The sequence below is a fragment of the Microcaecilia unicolor genome, chromosome 3, assembly GCF_901765095.1.
Source record: "Microcaecilia unicolor chromosome 3, aMicUni1.1, whole genome shotgun sequence".
NCBI lineage: Eukaryota > Metazoa > Chordata > Amphibia > Gymnophiona > Siphonopidae > Microcaecilia > Microcaecilia unicolor.
The window spans coordinates 432,190,312-432,205,882 of NC_044033.1; the positions used below are offsets into that span (position 1 = coordinate 432,190,312).

The 15,571-nt window shown below is 46.0% G+C and overlaps 1 protein-coding gene across 1 annotated transcript in view; it reads left to right on the forward strand.

Annotated features, from left to right (window-relative positions):
* The window catches only part of ROCK2 (Rho associated coiled-coil containing protein kinase 2), a 428,174-nt gene that overhangs the window by 349,309 nt on the left and 63,294 nt on the right, over positions 1 to 15,571 (forward strand). Inside the window, exons 28-29 of the mRNA XM_030198858.1 lie at positions 5,315 to 5,403; positions 8,395 to 8,473. Coding sequence (XP_030054718.1) covers positions 5,315 to 5,403; positions 8,395 to 8,473 — 168 coding nt within the window. The remainder of the gene's footprint in view (positions 1 to 5,314; positions 5,404 to 8,394; positions 8,474 to 15,571) is intronic.

The window sequence follows — 15,571 nt, forward strand, 5'->3', positions numbered from 1 at the left end:
TAGGAGGAAGGTTGTCCTCGTTTCTGGGCGAGTGGACCAGGGTAACTTCAGACGCTTGGGTTCTGAAAGTCATCAGAGACGGCTACAAGCTAGAGTTCTGCCGACCCCTAAGAGACGGGTTTGTAAACTCTCCTTGCAAGTCTCAGGTCAAAGCAACTGCCATGCAGCAGACTTTGAGCAACCTGATCCGCCTGGGTGCGGTGGTCCCAGTGCCAGTAGATCAGCTTGGCAAGGGGCGCTACTCCATTTACTTTGTGGTGCCAAAGAAAGAAGGATCTGCTCGGCCTATTCTCGACCTCAAGGGAGTCAATCAGGCCTTGAAAGTTCGGCACTTCCGGATGGAGACCCTCCGCTCCATAATAGCTGCGGTGAAAAAGGGAGAATTCCTGGCCTCCCTGGACATCAAGGAAGCTTACCTACATATTCCCATCTGGCCGCCTCATCAGCGCTTTCTGCGCTTTGCAGTGCTGGGCCGACACTTCCAGTTCAGAGCCCTCCCGTTCGGGTTGGCTACGGCTCCGCGGACCTTCTCCAAAGTAATGGTGGTCATCGCGGCCTTCCTCCGCAAGGAGGGAGTGCAAGTCCATCCCTATCTGGACGACTGGCTGATCCGAGCCCCTTCCTGTGCGGAGTGCGGGAGAGCTACAGACAGGGTCACTGCTCTTCTGAGCTCCCTGGGATGGATCATCAACTGGGAGAAAAGCCAGCTGCGCCCGACTCAGTCCCTGGAGTATCTGGGAGTTCAATTCGACACCCAAGTGGGCAGAGTGTTCCTGCCAGACAACTGGAGCGTCAAGCTTCAGACCCAGGTGGGCCAGTTCCTAGCCTCCTCTACTCTTTGGGCTTGGGACTGTGTGCAGCTGTTGGGCTCCATGATGGCCACGATGGAGGTAGTGCCCTGGGCCAGGGCTCATATGAGACCACTACAGCACTCTCTTCTGCGGCGGTGGACTCCAGTCTCGGAGGATTACGCCGTACGCCTTCCTTTGGATCCAGCGGTGCGAAAGGTGCTGAGCTGGTGGCTGAGGCAAGGCAAGCTGTCCGCAGGGATGCCTCTTACGACCCCGGAGTGGGTGGTCGTCACGACGGACGCCTGCTTGACGGGCTGGGGAGCCCACTGCCTGGGACGGACAGCGCAGGGGCTCTGGTCTCCTGCAGAGACGAAATGGTCCATCAACCTCCTGGAACTCCGAGCCATTCGGTTGGCGCTTCTAGAGTTTCTCCCGGTACTGGTGCTGAGGCCTGTACGGGTCCTGTCGGACAATGCCATGGCTGTGGCCTATGTCAATCGCCAGGGAGGTACCAGGAGCGCCCCTCTAGCCAAGGAGGCCATGAAGCTATGCCTGTGGGCGGAAGCGAATCTGGAACAGCTGTCGGCGGCCCACATTGTGGGAGTCATGAATGTCAAGGCGGACTTTCTCAGTCGCCATACCTTGGATCCCGGAGAGTGGCAACTGTCTGCTCGGGAGTTCTTGGACATCACGAAACGCTGGGGTCGGCCGAGCCTGGATCTGATGGAGTCCTCAGCCAAGTGCCACGTTTTTTCAGCAGAGGACGGGACCCTCGATCTCTGGGAGTCGATGCTCTTCTCCAGCAGTGGCCGGCACAGGAGCTTCTCTATGTGTTCCCGCCCTGGCCCATGATGGGCAGGGTGCTAGGCCGGGTGGCAAAGCATCCGGGCCGGGTGATCCTGGTGGGTCCGGATTGGCCCAGCAGACGTCCCTGGTATGCGGACTTAGTCAGACTCTTGGTGGATGGCCCTCTGCGGCTGCCAGCGGAGCGGGGCCTCTTACTTCAGGGTCCCGTGGTGATGGAGGATCCCTCCCCCTTTGGTCTTACGGCCTGGCTCTTGAGCGGAAGTGGCTGAGGAAGAAGGGCTTCTCAGACAAGGTCATCGCCACTATGCTGAGAGTGAGGAAGTGCTCTACTTCCACCACTTACGCCAGGGTTTGGCGTACCTTTGCGTCGTGGTGCGAGGCAAGCTCTGTATTGCCCTTTACTGCTCCAACATCTTCAGTGTTGGCGTTCCTACAAGAGGGGCTGGAGAAAGGCCTGTCGCTCAGTTCGCTGAAAGTCCAAGTGGCGGCTCTAGCTTGCTTCAGGGGTCGTTGGAAGGGGGCTTCCCTGGCTTCACAGCCGGATGTGGTACGCTTTCTCAAAGGAGTTAATCACCTGCGCCCCCATCTGCACTCGATAGTGCCTACGTGGAATCTCAATCTGGTGCTACAGACCTTGCAGAAGCTGCCCTTCGAGCCCTTGCCAAGGGCATCGCTGAAGGACCTGACGTTGAAAGCAGTCTTCCTGGTGGCTATCACATCAGCCAGAAGTGTTTCCGAGCTCCAGGCGCTCTCGTGTAGAGAACCGTTCCTGCGATTCACTGAGGCAGGAGTATCGATTCGCCCAGTGCCTTCCTTCCTGCCCAAGATTGTTTCTCGATTCCATGTGAATCAGCAGCTTTACCTACCCTCCTTTCGTAGGGAGGATTACCCAGAGGTGTACCCTGCGCTCAAATACCTGGATGTTAGACGGGTCATCATCAGATACTTGGAAGTGACCAATAATTTCCGGAAGTCGGATCATTTGTTCGTGCTGTTCGCAGGCCCTCGTAAAGGTGTGCAGGCATCTAAGCCTACGGTGGCACGTTGGGTCAAGGAGACTATCGCGTCAGCTTATGTGGCGGCAGGAAAGATTCCGCCTATTCAGCTGAAGGCACACTCTACTAGAGCACAAGCAGCCTCAATGGCAGAGTCCAGATCTGTCTCCTTGGAAGAGATTTGCAGAGCGGCTACTTGGTCGTCGGCTCATACTTTCTCACGACATTACCGCCTGGATGTGGCTGCTCGGGCCGAGGCCCAGTTTGGGGCTTCAGTGTTGCGTTCAGAGATTTCCATGTCCCGCCCTGGGTGAGTACTGCTTCGGTACATCCCACCAGTCTATGGATTGATCGGCTTGATGATAGGGAAGGTAAAATTATGTATCATACCTGATAATTTTCTTTCCCTTAATCATAGCCGATCAATCCATAGCCCCTCCCAGATATCTGTATTGTTTGTGTTCTGGTTATATTTCAGGTTCAAGTTCAGTCTTCATTTCCTGTTCACGAGGACTTCGTGTTCAAGTTCTTCCAATTGAAGTTTCTTCGAGTTGAGACGATTTTGTGTTACAGTGAGCTGCTGCTTCCTCTCCCCCCGTTTCGGCAGTGGCTGGATTGATAACTAAATTATGCCGGCGCTCCCTCCCGCTTCGTGCGGCTGTAGGGTAGCTTTGTATCCCTCCCGCTTTGGCGGTGTTAGGGTAAGCCAGCTCCTCCTGCAGTTGCGGTAGCAGGATAAGCCAGTTCCCCCCGCGTCGGCGGGTGTGGTTTCCCGGCCACCGCCCCGGCGGGGGTGCGCTGGAATATTTCCCCTCCCCCGCTTCGGCGGTGGTGAGCTGGGCAGAGTGTCCCTTTGTGGGTGTAATTCTCTAAGTGCTGAGTCCTGCGGATGGAGCTTTGATATCGACATACTGGGGAATTTCCGGCAGCACATGACCACATATAGGGAGGCAAAAGATTGCTCTCTATCTCCACCTGCTGGTAGATGGACACAACCCACCAGTCTATGGATTGATCGGCTATGATTAAGGAAAAGAAAATTATCAGGTATGATACATAAGTTTACCTTCCAACAAATTTAACAGTTATACCTGCTAACTAATCAGTAAATAATTACCATTTCTTTTCCCATAAGAGAATGCGACCTGCCTTTCAACAGTAACCTTTTCATACTTACAAGTACACACACTGAAGGCCACTAAGAGGTGGAGGCTCAAAGTAGAGTTATCTTTCCATTGTGTAAGAATCAGCTTAATAGATACAGGAAGAAAATCCAATAAGTAAGCATTTTTGTGCTAACTGAGCCTCAACAAGCAAGGCTTTCCATGTTTTATAAGTCAATTGTTCTTTGACGCTTAAGATAACAGTAATATTCTCACTCTCACTGATTAAAAGAAGAAACAAAAACCTCAATGCAATGCATAGTAGTGGTGAACACAGGAATTAAATATCCAGGAATAACGGCCAGTAGCAGCTACAAAAAATGCTCACTGCTGCCAGCTGAATATCTACCCCTTAATAATTATCTGTCCTTTCATATGTAGTCATTTCATACTTTTATTAGTAAATACATTTTTCTTGCAGTATTATAGGTTTTGAGTATTTTGTCTATAGGCATGTTGATATTTTATAATTTTGGATGTATTGTCTGTTGATATTTTGCTTATGGGCCCTGTTTACTGAGCTGCGCTGTAGGCGCGCTGACTTCTTAGCGCGCGCTAATGATGGACACCCATATTATATTCCTATGGGTGTCTCTAGCATTAGTGCAGGCTAAAAAGTTTGCACGCCTACTGCGCAGCTTAGTAAACAGGGCTCTTATATGTTACTGATGTATTTAGTTTATTTTTATTGTTAGTACTGTTATGTTATTGTGTATGTTTTAATTTTCTAATCTGCCTACAATTTTAAGATAGAGCAGACAATAAATCAAATTAAATGAATAAATAAATAGAGGCTTGTGCATATGCTGGTCATCTGTTCGGTGTACTTTAGAAGCAGCAGGGTTTTCATTCACCTCTCATTTTTATTATAAGTTAAAAAAAACAATAAAACAAAACCTACTTTGTATGTGTGTTTATAGTGCTGTTTGCCTCATTTCATCAACTGAGGAGTTAGTTTGAGAACAGATTTCAAAAGATTTTGCTCACATAACAGCTAAAATAGAAGATAGAAAATTGCCCTTCCTTACTGTGGGAAAAGCACAGACATCAGAGGACAGAGGCAGCCAACAGTGTGTGAAGATTTAATTGTGAACTTCACAAGTCATTTGTGGAGCAAACTTTATTACTTATGCTTTTTGCAGCTACTTTGTAGGAGATACAAAGTACCCATGGCACAAGCCAGGCCTGAATTTTCATAGGAAATCTTTACATGACATTTCCCTTTAAAAATGTTTTTTTTTCTGGTTTGTGGATTTAAAATTGCCCCATTTTAAGTAATCCTTTAAGTAGCATAAATGAAATTAATCAGTATTTCAATGACAAAGGTTTATTGAAAAGGCTTACTTAAATGGGATAAATTAGTAATTAACCCAGTTTGCATTGTATCTTTCTTAGTTCATCTTATGGGTTAGACTGGCTTTGAGCTTTATTTATAGTATTTTTGCAACTATGTGTGGCATTTACAATGAAACCTCAACATTCATCTATTGAAAACCTTTTGAAGAACTTGGTTTTAGTGTATTAATCCCTCCTCCCCCCTTGTCATTTATTTTTATAGTATGTGGTTGTAAGCAGCAAGAAAATCCTGTTTTATGACAGTGAACAGGATAAAGAGCAATCTAATCCATATATGGTGCTGGACATAGAGTAAGTATTTCCTTACTGAAAACATGTTTGCTTATTTTCATGTAAAAAGTGTGGACCTGTGTATTGGGCCAGTAGCATGGGACTTCCCTTTGGCCTGTATGTCTCATTTAATTTAGTCTTTTTTTTTTTTTAAATGGCCTTCCAACAATTAACTGAAAATATATATACAATATACAACAAAAATACAGAGCTGATATTTTAAAATATTTTTGTTCCACCAATACTAAGAAACTTGTATTTGGTGGATTACGTGATAAAACATATGTCCATGCCTCCCTGAACAGCTTCTCAGCTTCTTCATAGCCTTTCTTCAAACACAGGCTTAAAATCTGAGCAAAGCTTATCTCCTTGCCTTGATGTCAAACCGAGCTAAGCACAGCTGTGGTCATAGAATCAGTATCAATTATCTCAGCTCACAAAACTTCAGTGTTGTGATCACATCAATGTGAAACACTGAGATGCAATCACAGCACTGTAGTTTTGTGAGCTGAGATAATCAATACTAATTGATTCTATGACCATAGTTGTGCTTAGTTTGGGTTGACTGATCAAGGACTATATCAGTTTTCATTCATTATGGTTTTAGACCCCCGAAGCAGGCCATTCAGCCAAAACATGGCCTGTGTCGAGTCATTTCTTTAAGGTAATAAAGCCTTGGCCACATCATTGGTCAGTTTGCTGTTTTGTTGGTCAACTCCGCTGTTTCCTGTGGTGCACTGATCAATCAGCCAGGTCTTGATCAGCACCAAGTGTCTTAGCACAGACTCAGAGAGTTGTGTTACAGAAAACTCTGCTCATAGTGCTGTTATCTAAACTGGCCACTCTGAGTTTCAAGGTGTTATCACAGGTTGTGCTGATTTCTCCCCCATCTTAGTGCTAGATAGCTGTAATCTGAGATTGGGCTTGTCAACCACCTTCTTGATATGCCTCAATATAGAGAAGACATAGAGGAATCCTGGCATTTTAAAAGTTTCTGTGTTGATAGTAGACTTGAAGAAGGTGTCCAATGTATACATTGGACGCTTTGGGTCTGCTTCTTGAAGAGCCTGGTTCTGTTCCCAGTTGAGTTCATCCTAGAGCAGCAGTTCTCAACCTTTTTACAGTCAGGACACACCTGATGGACAATGCTCACATATATGACACTTCATACACGACCCTCACAAACCTGATACATTATGACAGTTCTTATGAATTAAATGTAAACATGCCCTGCATCCACCCCCCAAAAATAAAAACAGATGTTGACCATAACTAGCATATTTTCCATGGAAGTATCACTCAAAAAAATTATACATACTCATATATTCTGATTCTCATGTCATCTGAGTAATAGCAATATAAATCTCTCTCCTACCAGGCACACTGTGAAATAATACAAAACCTGAAAAAATCCTAACTCCACATACAACAGTAGCATTAATTTCTATGATTAAACATGAACCCTACCTATAAAGAGGTACCTGAGTCCCTCCCCCCCCCCCCCCCCACCCCGCAAACTCAATTCGTGTCCTCTAGTTCTATCACCTTCCTCGCTCTGAAAAAGGTTTGTTTGAAATATTTGAATGTCTGTATCAACTTGCTTTATGGGAATTAAAAGTAACCTATTATATGTAGATACCTTACAGTGAAGGTCATTTATTTTAATGAGTCATACATATAAATGTTTATAATTTTTGTAATATTTCTTGATAAAACTATAATGGACTTCAAGCACAGAGCACATGCATTTCCAAATTGTCAAGTCATTGAAGAAATAGCACAGTGGAGTTCATGGAAGTTATATATGTTGGGACTAAATGGAATCTATTCTTTTTATTTAAGCCCTCACAGTAGATCTAAATACTTGAAAGGTATTAATATAGAAACAAATCTTTTCCAGAGAAGGGGAAATGATAAAACTAGAGGACATGAATTGAGGTTGTGGGATGGTAGACTTAGGAGTAATGTCAGGAAATTCTTGTTCATTGAGAATGTGATCGATGCCTGCAATTCCATCCTGAAGGGAGGGAGGTAGAGACAAAAACAATCACAGAATTCAAAAAGATGTGGAATGAACACAGAGGATCTCTAATTAGAAAATGGATGGTATAAAATTAAAAAAAACTTTAATGGTGACGTGTGTGGAAGTGTTGAGGGGTGCTTAGATGGCGACTCTAGCTGTGAAGAACTAAGGCCGGTGTTGGGCAGACTTGTACGGTCTGTGTCCTGTATATGGTAATCCAGTTTAGGATGTGCTGGAAAGGGCTTTGACAGCAACTTCGGCAACTGGAACATAAGGACAGTTCCAGGTGGACTTCTACAGTCTGTGTCCCAGAAATGCAAAGAAAGACCATGATCAGGTATTATATCACATTCATTTTTGGTTTAATCATGAATTGATGATGAGTGTGAGTGTTGAGCAGATTGGATGGAACATTCAGGTCTTTCTCTGCCGTCATTTACTGTGTTACAAATAGGGAGTAATATATCATCTGGATTAATTTAAACTGCATATCCCTAAGTTTAGATGGTGAAGAAACTTTGCATAAAATCTCTCATAGGCTAGACTAACCTCTATGTGATATATCTGTTCTAAGGTCAGAGTTTCACTCTTAACTGACTATTTTAGCATGAGATGCAGTTATAGGCAACAGGGTATGGTGAATATCTGGTTGATCTTTGTAGTCTAGATCCATAAAAGCCTCACAGGACTAAGAACCTGTGTGATTTGAAGTTTGTTTTTTTTGTTACATTTGTACCCCGCGCTTTCCCACTCATGGCAGGCTCAATGCGGCTTACATATTATATACAGGTACTTATTTGTACCTGGGGCAATGGAGGGTTAAGTGACTTGCCCAGAGTCACAAGGAGCTGCCTGTGCCTGAAGTGGGAATCGAACTCAGTTCCCCAGGACCAGAGTCCACCACCCTAACCACTAGGCCACTCCTACACTCCACTGATGTGTAGTCTCTTTAGCTTGTTTTATTTCACCTTGGAAATGTCTTTTTGCAGCAAATTGTTTCATGTCCGGCCAGTCACTCAAACAGATGTATACAGAGCAGATTCCAAAGAAATTCCTCGGATATTCCAGGTAAGGAGCTGATAAATCAGTAGTCTTTATATGTCAATGTGATAGAACTGCCTCACTGTGATACAAAAAGGAGCTGAATTAGTACATGCTTGAAACATGTGGGTAGTAGCACCTGTAGTAAAGATTTCAACCCAGGCTACTGTTCATTTCTTCAACTTCCATATAAATTCATAATTCAGCCCCTATGGAGAGGTAGAGTGAATGGAGCAGTTCCCAAACATTCCATCATTTTGGAAAAAAAATAAATTTTTACATGTGGTTGCATTTTATCTATCCATTGGATGTTACTTCCACTTTGAAAGATTTGTAAAGGTGCACATTTAAACCACAGCAAGGCAACGGGTATTACCGTGCTTTTCTACCACTAAGAGGCAACACACATAACTACCAGCAGCAAACTACTTCTGCATTCATAGCCACCATTAAGAGAGCTATACAATTCAGCCATTAGGTTTCAGAATAGAATTTATAAGTAAAAACATGATTTGAATCACTAATAGCCAGTCCAGCAGGAGTAGGTATGTGACAGGAATGAGGGGGGGGGGGGGGGGGGGCTTTTAGATGGGTAAAGCATGTGGATCTTGTATTATGAAATAACATCCAAATCCTCTACATGTGTGTTTGTATGTGTGGCTCTGTGTGTGTATGTTAGCCCTGAGAGAAGAGGAAAGGAACAGTATGAAAAGATCAATTTCCTGTTGTGTTTTAGTGTATCAATATTTCTCCAAGGACAAGCAGGCTGCTTGTTCTCACATGGGGGTTGACGTTTGCGGCGGCCCAGGAATTGGCAAAAACATTTGCAAGCAAAACAAAATCAAAGTCTTTCGAGAGAGTTCTATCGCACGGGCGTGCATCTTCAATTCTTTTTTTCTCTGTGGTGAGGTGCGGTTCGTTTTTCTGATTGCTCCTGTCTCAGGCCCAGGAAGAACTTCAGTGATTTTTGAGGTCGGCTTTTTTTTATTTTATTGATCTGTTAAAAAAAAAAAGTATTAATAAGTTAGGTTCCCATACTTTCTTTTACTTTTTCCCTGTTAAAGTTTCCTTTCTTTTTCGACGCGGCCGGCCGTTTCCCTTTTTTTGTGCTTTTTCTTTCTTGGCACAATCACGTCGTTTGATTGTGCCAAAGCCGTTTTTCTTCCATGTCATCGAAGACACCCAGCGGCTTCAAATGTTGTACTCGGTGCAATCGGACCATCCCAGGTACAGATACCCACGCCTGGTGTATCCAGTGCTTTGGGCCCGACCATAGCCCAGCCGCTTGTAGTCTGTGTCTTAGTATGAAGAAACGGACCCAAGCATCTGAAGCGGCCCAATGAGAGAAGCTTTTTGGGGCTCAGTCCGGTCCTTCGACATCGGTACCGAGGTCAGCGGCGTCGACATCGACAGGAGCGTCGAGGAGAGAGGTAATGGCTGCTGAGAGACCAACTCGCGCTGGAAGCAGTGAGGTGTTGAGTGGGTCTCCACCTGCCTCGAGGCCTCCTGTTCTGCAGGCCCCCCGGGACCGACCATCGGACCTGGCCCCGAGGAGACATGAGGATTCCACGTCCTCCTCATTGGTACTGAGGAGTCTCGATGATGGGCGTCGAGCGAAGGCTAAGAAGCATCATCATCGTTCTTCTTCAACACACGGTACCGGGAGCTCCGGGGCGTCGAGAGAGTCGGCACCCGAGAAGTATCTGTGCCGAGAGGACCTCTCCCCCTCGGTACAGGAGGTGCCGATGCGTCAGTCTCTTGGCAGCCCGGTACCTGCTCCCGAGCCTTCACGGATTCTGACACCGCCTGTTCCACCGGCCCCGCAGCCTTCTCCGATGGCGGCTCTAGACGAGCGTATCCAGGCCTTGTTTCCAGAACTTCTGGAACGCTTACTGCGTCAATCAGCTTTGGTGTCAGGGGTGCTTGCGCCTTCTGTGCCATCTGCTGCAGCAGTGTCTGGCCCTTCTCCTGTGGTGCGGTCTCCGATGGCAGTCCCACCTGCGGCATCGGCGCCGGCTGCCACCCAAGTCGACTCCCTTTCAACTTCAGTGGAGGGAGCTTCGCCGCAGTGAAATCGGGCGTCGACTTCTTGACATCGCCACAGAGGACATCGTTCCTCGGTATCGAGGCAGGTCCAATGTCAGAGTATCTTGACACAGGTTGTATCCGACACTGAGCAGGAGCGCTCATGGGAATCAGAGGAAGATCCCAGGTACTTCTCTTCTGATGAGTCCTTTGGGTTTCCCTCTAACCCTTCCCCTCTGCTGGAAAGAAGACTATCTCCACCTGAGAGTCTGTCTTTTTCTTCCTTTGTCCGGGAAATGGCTACAGCTATTAGAAACATAGAAACATGACGGCAGATAAAGGCTACATGACCCATCCAGTCTGCCCATCCTCTGTAACCCCTAATACTTCCTGTTCTTAAGCGATCCCACATGCTTATCCCATGCCTTTTAAAATTCTGGAACAGTCCTAGACTCCACCACCTCCACCGGGAGGCCATTCCACGCCTCCACCACCCTTTCTGTGAAATAATACTTCTTTAGGTTACTCCTAAGCCTATTCCCTCTTAACTTTGTCATATGCTCCCTCATTCCAGAGCTCTCCTTCATTTGAAAAAGGCTCTCTTCCTGTACATAAATGCCCTTTAGATATTTAAATGTTTCTATCATCTCTCCTCTCTTCCAGTGTATACATGTTGAGGTTCATAAGCTTGTCCCTATAATTTTCGCATTCAAGACCGCTTACTAATTTCATAGCCGCCCTCTGGACCGACTCCATCCTATTTATATCTTTCTGTAGGTGTGGTCTCCAGAACTGCATGCAGTACTCCAAATGAGGCCTGACCAGAGACTTATACAACGGCACTATCACCTCCTTGTTCCTGCTGGTCATGCCTCTCTTTATGCACCCAAGCATCCTTCAGGCTTTGGCCGTCGCTTTTTCTGCCTGTTTGAAAGCTTTAAGGTCATCAGACACAATCACCCCCAAGTACCGCTCTTCCTTCGCACACTGAAGCACTTCACCCCCTATACTGTACCGTTCCCTCGGATTTTTGTGACCCAAGTGCATGACCCTGCATTTTTGGGGATTAAACCTTAGTTGCCAAATATCGGTCCATTCTTCTAGCTTCACTAGGTCCTTCCTCATGTCATTCACACCCTACAGGGTGTCCACCCTGTTGCAGAGTTTAGTATCAGCCGCAAATAGACAAACCTTACCAGACAGCCCTTCCGCAATATCGCGCACAAAGACGTTAAAAAGAGCCGTCCCTAGGACCGATCCCTGCGGTACTCCACTGATGACATCCTTTTTCTTCAGAGCAAGCTCCATTTACCACCACCCTCTGTCTCCTACCATTCAACCAATTTTTAACCCAATCAGTTACTCTAGGTCCCACACCGAGGGCACTCAATTTATGTATCAGTCGCCTATGTGGAACCGTGTCAAAGGCTTTGCTGAAATCCAAGTATACCACATCAAGCGCCCCTCCCACAACCAACTGTTTGGTCACTCAGTCGAAGAAGACAGATTCGTCTGGCATGTCCTGCCACTAGTGAAGCCGTGCTGCCTCAGGTCCCGCATTCCATGTAGTTAAAGAAAACTCACAATCCTCCTCTTCAGAAGCGTTTCCATTAGCTTACTCACCACCGAGGTCAGACTGACAGGTCTGCAATTCCCATCATCCTCCTTACTTCCACTCTTGTGCAAAGGAACCACATCCGCCCTTCTCCAGTCCACCGGGACCACTCCAGTTTATAAGGAAGCATTGAAGAGGTCCGTCAGCGGAGCCGACAGAACTTCTCAGAGTTCCTTAAGCACCCTCGGGTGTATCCCATCAAGCCCCATCGCTCTGTCTACTTTTAGTTTGGCAAGCTCCTCATGAACACAGTCCTCTGTAAATGGGTCTTGGCCTACCATCCATCCATCCCCTTTAGCCTTTGTTTTCTGCAGCCCTACCCCTGGTCTTTCAATCGTGAACATAGAGTTAAAATAATCGTTAAGCAGTTCATCTTTATCCTTGTCATCTTCCACATATTTCTCTCCCTCAGCTTTGAGCCTTACAATGCTATTATGGCACTTCCTCTTGTCACTTACATATCTGAAAAAGGTCTTGTCCCCCAATTTTACCGTATTAGCTATCTTTTCCTACTACTACTTATCATTTCTATAGCGCTACAAGGCATACGCAGCGCTGTACACCATACACAAAAAAGACAGTCCCTGCTCAAAGAGCTTACAATCTAGATAAGACTCCATTTGCCGCTTCGCTTTCCTGATAGCTTTTCCAGCTTCTCTTTCCTTATTTAGGTATTCTCTCCTGTCTTCATCTTTCTGAGTCATCTTATAACGTGCAAAGGCTAGCCTCCTTTCCCTTATCTTTTCAGCTACTACATTCAAGTACCAGAGAGGCCTTCTTTTCCTCTTACTTTATGTAATTTTTTAACATAGACGTTAGTTGCCTTTAATATAGCTCCTTTCAGTATTGTCCATTGCTGTTCTACATCCTTCAGCTGTTCCCATCCCGCTAACTGTTCTTTGAGAAATTCCCCCATCTCAGCAAAGTTAGTTCCTTTGAAATCCAGGACCTTCCATCTCGAATGAGCCCTCTCTTCTGTTTTTATATTGAACCATACCATACGATGATCACTGGATGCCAAATGGTCCGCCACCTTGATGTCAGAAATGTACTCTCCATTTGTAAGCACCAGGTCCAGAACAGCTCCATCCCGTGTCGGTTCCATTACCCACTGCTGGAACAATTCTTCCTGTAGGGAATCTAAGATCTCTTTGCTTCTAGACGACCCTGCAGCCGGGACACTCCAATCAACATCCGACTTATTGAAGTCACCTATCAGTTGTACTTTCCCTTTCCTAGCTGTCTTGCGGATGGCTTCAATTAAGTCCCTGTCCATTTCCTCCGACTGTGAGGGAGGTCTGTATATCACTCCGATATACAGTGGGGGAAATAAGTATTTGATCCCTTGCTGATTTTGTAAGTTTGCCCACTGACAAAGACATGAGCAGCCCATAATTGAAGGGTAGGTTATTGGTAACAGTGAGAGATAGCACATCACAAATTAAATCCGGAAAATCACATTGTGGAAAGTATATGAATTTATTTGCATTCTGCAGAGGGAAATAAGTATTTGATCCCCCACCAACCAGTAAGAGATCTGGCCCCTACAGACCAGGTAGATGCTCCAAATCAACTCGTTACCTGCATGACAGACAGCTGTCGGCAATGGTCACCTGTATGAAAGACACCTGTCCACAGACTCAGTGAATCAGTCAGACTCTAACCTCTACAAAATGGCCAAGAGCAAGGAGCTGTCTAAGGATGTCAGGGACAAGATCATACACCTGCACAAGGCTGGAATGGGCTACAAAACCATCAGTAAGACGCTGGGCGAGAAGGAGACAACTGTTGGTGCCATAGTAAGAAAATGGAAGAAGTACAAAATGACTGTCAATTGACAAAGATCTGGGGCTCCACGCAAAATCTCACCTCGTGGGGTATCCTTGATCATGAGGAAGGTTAGAAATCAGCCTACAACTACAAGGGGGGAACTTGTCAATGATCTCAAGGCAGCTGGGACCACTGTCACCACGAAAACCATTGGTAACACATTACGACATAACGGATTGCAATCCTGCAGTGCCCGCAAGGTCCCCCTGCTCCGGAAGGCACATGTGACGGCCCGTCTGAAGTTTGCCAGTGAACACCTGGATGATGCCGAGAGTGATTGGGAGAAGGTGCTGTGGTCAGATGAGACAAAAATTGAGCTCTTTGGCATGAACTCAACTCGCCATGTTTGGAGGAAGAGAAATGCTGCCTATGACCCAAAGAACACCGTCCCCACTGTCAAGCATGGAGGTGGAAATGTTATGTTTTGGGGGTGTTTCTCTGCTAAGGGCACAGGACTACTTCACCGCATCAATGGGAGAATGGATGGGGCCATGTACCGTACAATTCTGAGTGACAACCTCCTTCCCTCCGCCAGGGCCTTAAAAATGGGTCGTGGCTGGGTCTTCCAGCACGACAATGACCCAAAACATACAGCCAAGGCAACAAAGGAGTGGCTCAGGAAGAAGCACATTAGGGTCATGGAGTGGCCTAGCCAGTCACCAGACCTTAATCCCATTGAAAACTTATGGAGGGAGCTGAAGCTGCGAGTTGCCAAGCGACAGCCCAGAACTCTTAATGATTTAGAGATGATCTGCAAAGAGGAGTGGACCAAAATTCCTCCTGACATGTGTGCAAACCTCATCATCAACTACAGAAGACGTCTGACCGCTGTGCTTGCCAACAAGGGTTTTGCCACCAAGTATTAGGTCTTGTTTGCCAGAGGGATTAAATACTTATTTCCCTCTGCAGAATGCAAATAAATTCATATACTTTCCACAATGTGATTTTCCGGATTTAATTTGTGATGTGCTATCTCTCACTGTTACCAATAACCTACCCTTCAATTATGGGCTGCTCATGTCTTTGTCAGTGGGCAAACTTACAAAATCAGCAAGGGATCAAATACTTATTTCCCCCACTGTAGATACATTTTCCTTTCCCTCTTTCCAGTTTAACCCACAGCGCTTCTTCCCTATCCCACATGTCCTGCAGTTCTGTCACTTGGATATCATTCTTAGTGTATAATGCCACATCTCCACCCTTTTTTCCTACTCTGTTCTTCCTGAATAGATTATAGCCAGGTATATTAACATCCCAATCATGGGTCTCCGTGACCGCCACTAAATCCAAGTCCGCTTCCGTCATTGTAGCCTCAAGATCTAGAAGTTTGTTTCCCATACTACGGGCATTGGTATACAAGGCTCTCCAGATTTTACTCTTTTTATTCACTTCTATAGAGGTATTAGATGTCCTGCCTTCCTTGGGGTTAATTATGGCTTCGTGGCCTTTTATACCCATCCCCATCAATTTTAGTTTAAAGCCCTCTTTAGTACTTTAGCCAGCCTGTTGCTGAAGACATTCCTTCCCTTCCTTGACAATTGGACACCATCACCGCTCAGTACCTCTTGGAAAATCATCCCATGGTCTATGAAATCAAAGCACTGTCATCGGCACCAACCACGCAGCCACGCATTTATCTCCAAGATGTGAGCTTC